General features: G+C 40.4%; 1 protein-coding gene across 1 annotated transcript; it reads right to left on the bottom strand.

Moving 5' to 3' along the window:
- Nucleotides 1–2,425: 2,425 nt before the first annotated feature.
- On the bottom strand, nt 2,426–10,200 carry LOC124857286 (inositol hexakisphosphate kinase 2-like). The gene is made up of 5 exons (XM_047348493.1): nt 9,611–10,200; nt 5,816–6,050; nt 5,562–5,725; nt 5,272–5,447; nt 2,426–4,039 (listed from the first exon to the last, which is right to left on the bottom strand). The coding sequence occupies exons 1-5, from the start codon at nt 9,822–9,824 to the stop codon at nt 3,455–3,457; spliced, it is 1,374 nt and encodes a 457-aa protein (XP_047204449.1). The 5' UTR covers nt 9,825–10,200; the 3' UTR covers nt 2,426–3,454.
- Between the last annotated feature and the right edge of the window lie 1,139 nt (nt 10,201–11,339).

Below are 11,339 nucleotides of genomic sequence, written 5' to 3'. Positions count from 1 at the left end.
TACTCACTAACACCAAAGGGCAATTTAGAATCGTCAATCATCATGCATGTTTTATAGAGCTGTAAGAAGCTGGAGAACCTGCAGAAACCCAATGCATGCACAAGGAGAACATTCAAACCCAGAAAAGCAAAGGCTCAAGACCTCAGAGCAAAGCAACCGTGGTACCACCTGCACCACTGTAAAGCCCTTTATAAAGCATTTGATTCAAACAAGTTTGCACATACTGTACATAAGACTGCAAAACCAACAAGAAACACATGCCTTTTACAAAGCCAGAATGTAAACCTTCCTGCTGTTACTGTAAATTGCCTTGATAGCAATATATTCTGAGAACCTGGTTAATTTTTAATCTTTGTTGGGATCTGACTGTGTTTAGGTTTACCTCATCCACTCATATATCGTATATTATACGTAAAAGCATCTGTCAAAGATTAACAATAGCAGCTATACAATACTTTACAACATAATTCAGGAGCTGCTGGAGATTTTAGAGTAAGGGTTTATCTTTCCCAAAGTAATATAAAAATGCTTCGGAATGTTTGTATGATCACAAAAGTTGTTTAACTTTATCAAAGTGAAGCTTAAAACCTGGGCTACCATCCATTTTCTGTACCCACTCATTCCCTGTAGGGTTGCTGGTGCCTATTTCCAGGGGTAAAGATCAGAGAGGCAGGGTAGACCCTGGATATTACAACACAAAGAGACACAAGAATAAGCAACCACACACAGGACAAATGAGAGGCGCCAGCTACCCTGACAGACATGGTTTTGGACTGTTGGAGAAGGCTGGAGTACCCGGAGAGAACCCAGATATGAACTGGAAGAACATGCAAACTCCACATAGAAAAGGCCCCGTGTGGGATTAGAACCCAAGCCCTTTTTGCTGCAAGGCAGCGGTGCTAACAACTACTCCACAACGAAACTGTACATGAAATGTGAGATTTTAAAAAGATGATTCTGCACGAAGCATGGGACCAGTATGAGATTAATCAATGAATGAAGGTGATTACATAGGATTAGCAGATGAGGATGCAGGGATGAAAAACTTGCAATATGGATCAGGAGAAACCCTTGATCTACACAGGTCAAACATCTGAAGAGCAATAACACATACATGTCCATATATAGACACTCCACAGAGCTGGTAGGCGTCAGGTGCTGAGCCAAGACAATCAACATTGTGAACTGGAATACATTTACATTTCTCCTTTTCACACATCACAGCAAAACACACATATCCAAATAGATTAACAATTTGGTTCCCCTTGAGTCCAAACCAACAACCAGTATGAGATTCTCAGTGTGATAACCTTGAGAAAAAATATAATGGTTTCAATGTGTTTACACAAATATTTAAAGCATGAAAGTAAAAATGATCTAAATGCTTTTGAACAGAGAAGCAAAATCCATTCCTACAACTAATAAAAATATTCATTATTACAGTAAAATATTCTCAATATTAACAATATTATAAAAAATATAATTATTGTTATCTGATTTGGTGACAAAGCCAAAGGTGTTCTGTTAGTAGTCTTTCAAAGCCTATTGAACCGAATAGTACAGTTTCTGTTGTTCTGGTTCATATAACCTACCACAGGGAGTATAACAAGCTGATTAATTAGTCAGACTATCTGCTCTGATAGGACCTAGTTACTCTCCAACTGCAGTTTCAAAAGAGCATTTTCTTATCAGGAGTGACGGATAGGACTCCTATAGTTTCGCCCTACCACACGCATATTCTAAATTATCTGAGACAATGGATTTGGGGTTTTCATTATCTGTAAGCCATATTCAGCAAAATTACAGAAAATAAAGGCTTGAAAAATTTCACTCTGTGTAATGCATCTATATAATCGATGAGTTTCACTTCCTGAAATGGGCACCAAACATACTGAACGTTTTCATGATTTTCTAATTTTTTTAGATGTACCTGTATAATGTAACTTTACTGCTTGGCAACAGCATCTCTGCCTTCAAAGCTCATTGTTTTTTTTCCCCCATTGTCATCTGAACATTAGCCTTTTGTTCTCTTACAAGGGGAAGTTGAAGTAGACTCAACCAGATCACGAAAATTTGTTTCTGCTGTCAGTCTGGAGGTTTAGGTTGACTTTGAGTGGTTAATTTGCTCTAAAATCAGATTCATTGAATGCTCCTGTTTGTTTGAGGAGGTTGAAAAAATGTAATGAACATACAGACCAACAACAGGCAATGGAAATCTTGCTTTAATAGCATTCAGTTGTTTTTTTTTTTTTCACAATATGCAAACATTTTATCTATAAATTAGGTAAAAAAGCATGATTCACAGCCTTGCTTCCTTGTTTTGCTGCACGCATCTGATTTTGCTCACATTTCACTTTCATTCCCTTTTTTTAATATTTCTGGACTAGTCAGTGCACTCTGGATTTAAATAAACACAACACAGTAATAGAATTTAACCACAATGGATGCCTTTATTTACCAAGACACTGTTAACACAAATATGCAAAAAACAAAAAAAATCAAAGACGTTCAGGAGGACAGAACATTTAAAATGGTAATAAGGAATGTGCTTGTTTCCATTTTTTTTTTAAACAATCCTTTCAAAATAAATAGTCTATAGTCTCTGAAGCTAGTGTTCTTATGAATATATCCTCTTCAAGTCAGATTTGTAGGAATGAAGAAGATGAATGACAAAAAAATGCGATAAAATCCCCTTTTGGAATCGCATTTTCATAGGCAAAAGTGCAGAAAAAAAAATAAATGATGAAAAAAGCCAAATCCCTTCTTCTAAACCTAGATAATATCCCACCAAAAAAGTATAAAGCCAAGTGCTTGGTGGACACAACCTCTCTTACAAGACATCAATATAAACACAAAAAAAGTCATTAGATGCTTAATTTGTCCATTGCTACGAGGCTGCTGACCGAGCCAGCTAAGGTCAGCTTGTTCAGGTAACTAGATAACTCCTTCACTAAGTTGTGCTAAGTTGTGGGGCAGTTCATAAAAAAAAAAGATGTAATATCACAGGTTAAGCACCACGGCAGCATCCTACCTAAGTATATAGCTTCATACGTCTCTGCCTTTCTCTCTCAGAGAGAACTTAAAGATACTCGTTTGTACCAGAGGAGAGGCGGGAGAGGGAGTCCTACAACGTCAAAGGAGAGAACATGTGTTTTTGTAGAAAAATCGTCCATCTCATGCAACATTGCTCCTATCATGTATCACAAAGAAAAAGTCTCAGTTTCAAAGACGAAAGTGCAAGAGAGGGCACAAGCAGCCTTTTCCTTCAACAGGTAAGGGAGAGCGCAGGATCAACCTCGCAGACTCTTCCACTCACTGAGAGGCCTCTGGGGTTTCCACCAAGCAGCCCCCTGCGCAGGTATGAAGCACCTCAGAGGGTTAAACCAACTAGGATTTTAACTCGGGGAGCGTTTCCCATGCTTGAAATTTAGACCACGTCAGCTCCAGCACGCCCTCAGTCAGTGCTGTGGTCCTCCAGCTCAGAGATGATGGTGATAAGATTCTGGAGGCCAAAGATGAAGCCGCTGTCTTGGCCTTCGTGGACCACACTGTCTTCTCCATAGTGCCGACATGTGGTGTGAGCAAAGTCAATCATGCGCACGTCCACCTCGGGGCTGCTGGCCTCTCCTGCACCATGCGATGAGCGACTACTGCTCCCCCCAGACAAACCACCAGCAGTGCTTGTGGAAGAGGAGCGAGGGAAACCAAATGCTCCTTCCTCTTCCTCCTCTTCTTCATCAGATGGCTCATCCTCATCACCTTCCTCCCCTCCTCGATGTCTGGGTCTGGAGGGAGTCCTGGGAGGATCTCCATCATAGATGATGAGCAGAGAGCTGGAGTAGAAGCGGTAGGACTCGCAGGCCTCCAGGGCGTCCTTCATCTCCCGGAGCCTGCGCAGCACCGGAGACAGCAGCTCGCGACGAAGGCGACGGCCGTTGTGGAAGAACTGGTAGAGAGCCTCCTTGAAACCTGCAAGAGTCAGCTTTCGTCCGTGGTACTTGTTCATGAACATCAGCTGGCCAGAGTCTGACTGGTACACCTGCAGGAGACATGCAGCAATCCAAGTGCTCTGTTAGCTTTGTTCTTACTAAATCATAAGTACAAAACAACTGCAGTCTAAAGCAAGGGTTCCTACTCACTTTTTATTTAAACATTCCAACAGCTTATCAACAAAGAAGACAGGAATAAAACCCTCTGTTTTCTTTTCTAACAGGTTTATGGTCTAAAAACCTCAGATTTAATCTCTTTCTTCATCTGTTCCATCACCTGACTAATATCTGTCCACATGCATTTATGGTTTCCAAAATGGCTGTGTCTAAACTGCTGATGTTGAAGAATGAAGAAGTGACTGACATTGTGGTAACCACTGCCAAAGTGGTAGCAACCTTCTGAAGGAATCAGTGTAATCTGTTTTGACCATTTTATGAGAATGTTATATTTTTAATATAAAGAGAAAAAATGCTGGAAAAAAAACAATAGTTTAACAGGTTAGGTCCATCTCAACAAAGAAACTAATAAGTATTAATTTATACACAGTGATATATTTTAAGTGTTTACCTCTATTGATTTTAATTATTATGGCTTACAGCTACTAAAAACCAAAAGATCTATTTCTGAGTCAGGATATTCCATAAGACTAATTACAAATGATTTTAATACAGATATCTCATGTTGTGACCTTCCCAGCTTCCAATCTTAGCATAGTAATGGAAAGGTTAGTGGAAGGAAAAACTAAAGTAGAAAAAGGTACACAACAACAGGGTTAACTCTGGAAAAAGCACCAATACCTGGTTTAATGAGCTTTGTATTAATATGGTTGATTGGCCAGCAAAAATAAGGAGAATTGATGGAGTATTGTCAAGAAGAATATGAGAGACACCAGACCCAACAATGCAGACGACCTGATGCACGCATGTTGAAGTGTGTTAATGCGTGAAAAAAAGAGCCCTGACAAAATACTGAGTGCATATACTGTCTTATCCAAAATCCTAGACTGAATTTTCTGGTTTTCATTAGCTGTAAGCTATAACAACATGGACCGAAATAAATGCTCTAAATGTATTACTCCTGTGTTTAATGAATCTTTGAGTTTCATCATTTTAGAAATAAATTATAAACTTTTTTTTATTGTAGTCAAATTTTCTGAGTTCCACCTGTAATTTCCCCTATGCTATTATGTTCTCTGTCCATACTTATCCAGACCTGCAGAATAGTGAAATCAAAATCCAGACCTTTCGAGGCTGCCTAACCCAGTTCAGCTGATTTCCTTACCTGCATCCCACAAAGTCGCACTCCAATAGATGCTGATGTGCTCTGCTGACACTTCCGGATCTGGTTGGCTTTCTTCTCTTCTGAAGCATCATCCCCATGTTGACGAGTTCCCATCTTTAAGTCTAACACACATGGGACACTGTAGCAAAACGTCAGGTTTTCCAACAGAATAAATTCTGTGAGAGGAAGAGTCAAGGATCATAACAAAGGAGACATGCACACTACAGCTGAATAATCCTTGCCTCTCTGTGCAGCTCACTGAATACAGTGTTACTTATTAAAAAGGATACTGTATTGGTTGCGATGCTTTGCATTCTCCTTCATCCTCTGTAATTGCTGTTGGTGACATTTCAGACTCCATGGGTTGTGTTTGATCTGTGGTACCACGTTGCCTTTCTCCAAGCTGAAGTACAGAACCTCAGCCTGCTGCTGCTGGACCTCCTCACGATTATAACTACATAGGGGGGAAAACAGAAATATGTCAGCTCTTGTTTTATGTGCAGAACATCAAAGAAACCAGACCCATTTCAGCAAGTATCTTCACCTCATGATCTTGTCCTCCTTTCTGCTGTTTCGAGCTCTGTCTTTGCTGTAGTTTTCGTTCTCCTGCAGCAACGGGGACTGCTTCTTGTTGCTCCACTTCAGCATCCTGCTCTTGGGTTCTTGGCAGTCCGCCGAGGGGTCTTGGTTTTCATAGTCCACAGATTCGTTATGGAGAGGGTAGGCGATGAGGCACAGGTTCCCCTCCTCGTCTTCTTCAAAACTGACAGACACAACACCTGCAAAAAGAGGAGGAGGAGAAGAAAGATGTTTAAGATTTACCAACCAGTCAGACAAATCAAATGACAGATTTTATCAATAAAGCACATTTACACATGTTAATAAGGCATTATGCATGGCCTGCCCGTATCAGGATATACAAGATGGCCAAGAAATCCATAATGATGTGGTGCGTAGTGTAACATAGTGCTGAACATTCTCCTTAGATTGCTGCCCACTACTGGTCCGCTGGCTGAAAGACTGCCACTTACACCCTTACTTGCATATAAAAAAAACGTTTTACCATTTGGAAATATTTCTAATTACAAAAAACATAAAAAAAAAAACAGCCACAGCCAAAGTAAGGAACGGATAGAGCACCACCAGTGTTGGGTATTATTTAGTCAACTCAGAGGCAAGAACGATACAGTCAATTTTACTTGCAAGGGTAGGTCACACTCTGCAGTGCAGACTACAAAGTGTTGGCACCCCTCCCTCTTTATTTATACATGCTGGTTCACACACAGTTCAACAAACATTCAGGCTGTGTGTGTGTGGGGTCAGAAAGGTTAGGGTTCATGTGTCTTGATCTTAAACAGAGAGGGAGTGAGGACTCGGTACCAGTCCCTAGATGTTGCTGATAAAAGCATAACTCACTCTTGTCCCAATCGCCCTTCCTGTGGCATGTAAGGAGGGAAAGGCACTTAGAGCAGACATGAGTGATAAACAATACAAAATTTTTCAAACCCTAACAACCAGTCATTCTTATCGAGCTAACAGTTGGAAAAAACGTGTTGCAGTAGAAATAATTGTTGCTTTTCCTGTTTTTTTCTGTTATGACCTTTTTGCTTTTTATTACATTTTTGAAAGGTTAGACCATGAGAATCTCATGCAGCCCCATGACAAAAATACATACAATACATAAAAATCCTTCTTCAATGTTCAGTAAACACAACTAGTTGTTCTTTCAAGCATTTTTATGGCACACAAACCTTGTACACAGTTCATAATAAACTCTGTAGGCAGTCCAACTACAGAATGAACCATTAAATAGTAACACCATAGTTATCTATTAATAAACAGATTTTAATTAATGTAGCTGCTGATGGAATTGAAATCTGAATCCCGATTACATTGGTTTTTGATTATTTGCTTCCATTTAGGTTAGATGCTTCTAATTAAGGAATTTTAATGATATTTAAAAGCTGAAACGTGAGCAGAGGCCAACTTAAATAATTTTTGAGATCTTGATGGTGATAAACATTTTGCAATCTCAATATCAATTTCTGTGATACAGCCAACAAACAGCCAAGCATGACCCCCCCCCCCCAGCTCCTAATAAAACACCCTACAAGGAGCCGAGTGCTGCAGAGATGGGAGGGGAGCCGTCGTACTGAGAATAAACATGGCAGCTGCAGTGGCTGACACATATAAAAGAGAAAGAGGAAGGAGGCTTGTGGTCGAAAGCGATCAAATAAAGAGCTAGTGATATAAACAAAAGGGCCACGAGTTGGGATTTATTGCTGTGACTTGTGAGTTTTGTTAAGATTCAGTGTCCTAATGCCTGCGGCAACTGGAGGCAGGACGACTGATGTCATGTGCTTTGACGTCATCATCTTCTTCCTCTTTCTACAGAGGGCCCCGCCTCTGAAACTCATCTAGTGGGTCCGTCCTGTTCGTTCAGAGTTGCATCGTCATCATTCTCAGACGCTGTGGGAACTTCTGAGTCAATCGTATTTAATCCAATGGAAAGCTTGGAAGGTTGTGATAAGGTTTTATCAAGGAAAACGTCTCTTTTTTTTTACAACCCAATAGCAGGACTACATTAGGAGAATGACTGAGATGTAGATAATTGTCAGTTAGTTTTATAGTTTGCCTCAAAGAATCTGAACCTTGACCCTGAAAAGTCCTTGATAATTTACTTCTAAGATGTTTACATTTTAAAGACATGCTGACATTTTTACATACATGAATTGCAGATGAAAATATCTGACATTGCTTCTTGATAATACTGAAGAAATTCAAAAACATTGGTATATGTGGAGAGCCCTCGAAAGGTCCAGAAGACCACCATCCAAGTCCCAATCCGCATCCAGGGTGTTTTTTATAGCCCCACGGTGCATAACCGAGGGGTCAGATACCACTCATGAACCCAAACTACATCTAACTTGGCCACCTGGAGACGTCTGCTTTTGCATGTATTTGGTGTCATTGTCTGTGAATGTGAGCCTGGCAGACATGGCTGCAACCGGGAAACACTACACTCTTCATTAAAAGCCCATGTGAGGGTGAAAATCTGTATTCGTGTGAAGCTCTCCGTAACCAGAGCTGAGATTCTCCTCAATGACTTTTGAGCTCTTCTCTCCACTCCAGGTGATGTGGCTCAGTTATTTCTGATCCAGGCGGTGGGGGTTATCTCTTATCCTGAAACTGTAGATGCTTTAAAAGCCACCCCTAGCTACACATACTCCTGGCTGGGAGTCAGCTCTTGCATTCATGCCATTTGAAACCTCTCCATTGGACACGAGATGTGCCCGGAAAGCATGTTAAAAATGATTGATTTATCGCACATTATGTGGCCACTTAAAAAAAACATGGATCCAAGCTACTCTGAATATATCCTGTTGTGTACGCAGTGTTCTTTAAACCACTAGTTACAACCAGAGCCAGCGCAAGACTTAAGCAAACTAAGCTGCTGCTTAAGGCCCCGGTAGGTCAGCATGGGACTCCCCAAAGAAAAATGTATAATTCTCTGCAACTGTTTGGTTTTATTTGGGATTTAATAAAAGTGATACATTTATTAGTTGTGATCATTTAATATCAACAGTTTAGCTTTTATTCATAATTTCTTATGCTTGTGGCTGTGCTGGAGCCGCATCTTATGCAGACCTCAACTGTGAATGAATCAGTCTACTGATTCTGTATGGCATTGCTGTATATTGAAACTCCACAATTAATTTATTCCCATTTATTACATATCCACCAATCAATTGGCCAGAGATCAGAAAAAACACATTTCTTCTTTGATCCGTTGTGATTTACGATATGGAGGTGAAATACTGAAAAATTTGACCCCTTCCCCTTTATTTATTAAATGCAACAAAGCTGAGAACAAGTACCATAATGTCCTTTTTAAAATAAACAATGGTTTAATTGGGTTAGGGGGACAAATGGGGATAATATTGCAATTATTTAAGTTTCTGATTCATTCAAAACTACTACTCCTAATAAAGACGTTGCTGCACTTTTTCTCTCTTTATGTGTAATGGTCCTTAAGGAAAAAAACAACAGGAATCAAAAAATAAAAAATAAATCGGAAATCGGTACTGGACAGAAAAGGCCTGATCAGTGCCTGTGGTTTGATAAATAACATGAAGAGAAATATTTGAGGTTCAAGCGCTTAAACTGAAGGCTTACCAGAAGCATAAGTGGATGTAAGAAACCAAATAAAATTCTGCTCAGAACCGCATGTACTTTTGGACCGGGCCTGATTACAAACCCACATGATGATGATATTGAACACAACCAGAACAACAGCGCTGATGCTACTGCACACTGCGACTAAATGCTGGTGTCTTACCATTGTACTGAGGGGTGAACTTCCTCATTTCTGGAGGCAGGTTTCTGTAGAACTGGTGCTCCCGGGGGATGAGGGGCTTGCATATCGTCTCTTCCCCGAAGCGAAGCACACAGGAGTGGCCTCCCACCTGGTGCACGAAGGGCTCAAGCATCACCCCCTTCCCCGAATAGGGAGTCCCGTCCGCCTGCATGAGGGCTTCCAAAGCGGGACACATCCTCACTCCGCATCGGACGGCTGGGCTGTGAACACCCACGTCGCAGGGGAGGCTAGCTGCTCTGCCGCTTGTAAGGGTCCCTATCCTCGGGCTGTTTCCAGTCTTCTTCACAGGGGGCGCTGTTGCTCACCTGCTTGACCAGAACGGCGAAAAACAAAAGGCTGAAGGGGAAGAAGGAAACCCAGCGACAAAATCCTTTATTTCGTTTCTTTTCCTTACTGGAGGAGACGCTACAAAGATCCAGCACTGAGCTACGTGCTTTTACGTTAAATTTATTGTTTCTAAACCAACCATTTAAGCTCCTGAGACGTTTTTTAACGACGTAAACTATTATCCTTATCGTTGCTTGGCTGTTACCGAAACTGACGACAGAGTTGATCCTGGAGCTAGAAAAGCAGCAGAGGACCGAGCGAGCTCCGCCCCCATATCAGAAGCAGCCAATCAGAGAGCAGCGGCTGTCGCTGGGAGGAGAGATGACAAGCAGACAAAGAGGAGGAAGAGAAAACAAGGGGGGATGGGAGTACAGCAAAAATACAAGGGCAGAAAACAACAACGAAATACATTTTTTTTTTTTTTTTACAATAAATTTCATTATTTTATAATTATTCCTACTTTATTATTAGGTGGCAGTTGGAATATTTACCACTCATTTTCTCTACATATTCTTAGAGGGACACTGTATAGACTGAAAATGATTTTGCTTTAAATTAACACTACTTAGTCATCAAATTACAGTTCCTATTGATTAACAGTATAATAAATGATCTAATAATGTGCAACAAATGTAAAAATGTAATGACTGTCAAATATCATTGCTTATCTGTTTATACAGTGCCTACCCCTTGACAATTTTGACCAGAAACCTAAGTATGGTAAATTAATATTTTTTTGAAGTAAAAGTAAATCTATACAGGGTTTTAAATGAAAAACCTAAAAGGTGCAGTCAGTGTAGTCAGCCCCCTTTGCAGCTTTTCTGTAAAAGCCTCAGAAGTCTCTTAGAAAACATTAGTGAACAAACAGCATAGCAGACAGGTCAGAGATAAAGTTTTGGAGACGTTTAAAGCAGAGTTAGGTAATAAAAGAATGTCTTATCCAGAAATGGTCAGTGTAGTACAGACACCTAAACAAAGAGGCTGGGCAATGATAGCATAAATTAGAGTTGCAGTCAAGACGATCATGGCAACTTTGGAGGAGCTGCAGTGATTCACAACCCAGATGGGAGAATCTGGAAAAGTGGCAACAAGAAAGCTATTGTGGAAAAAAGCCACAAGAAATTCTGCTTTACACTTTGCAAACATGTGGAAGAAGGTGCTCTGGCAAGGTGAAATCAAAATGTAATTTTTTGGTCTACATGAAACATGATTTGTGTCGAGTAAAACTAACAATGCATATCATCATGAAAACACCATCTCTATTATCAAACATTGTGGTGGCAGCATCATGCTGCAGGGATCTTTTTTTTTAGCAGGGACAGGTATGCTGGACAATGTTGATGGAGGGATCAGATTCTTCTGA

The sequence above is a fragment of the Girardinichthys multiradiatus genome, chromosome 20 (assembly GCF_021462225.1).
Source record: "Girardinichthys multiradiatus isolate DD_20200921_A chromosome 20, DD_fGirMul_XY1, whole genome shotgun sequence".
Classification (NCBI taxonomy): domain Eukaryota; kingdom Metazoa; phylum Chordata; class Actinopteri; order Cyprinodontiformes; family Goodeidae; genus Girardinichthys; species Girardinichthys multiradiatus.
The sequence above is the reverse complement of the archived record's forward strand: the minus strand, read 5'-3'. Positions and strand labels throughout refer to the sequence as shown.

Coding starts and splice junctions, on each gene's coding strand:
- LOC124857286 (XM_047348493.1), bottom strand. CDS start 9,824: ATGTGTCCCGCTTTGGAAGCCCTCATGCAGGCGGACGGGACTCCCTAT. Junction 5,726..5,815: donor AAGGAGGACAAGATCATGAG/GTGAAGATACTT, acceptor CCCCCTATGTAG/TTATAATCGTGAGGAGGTCC. Junction 4,040..5,271: donor TGCGACTTTGTGGGATGCAG/GTAAGGAAATCA, acceptor TGTCTCCTGCAG/GTGTACCAGTCAGACTCTGG.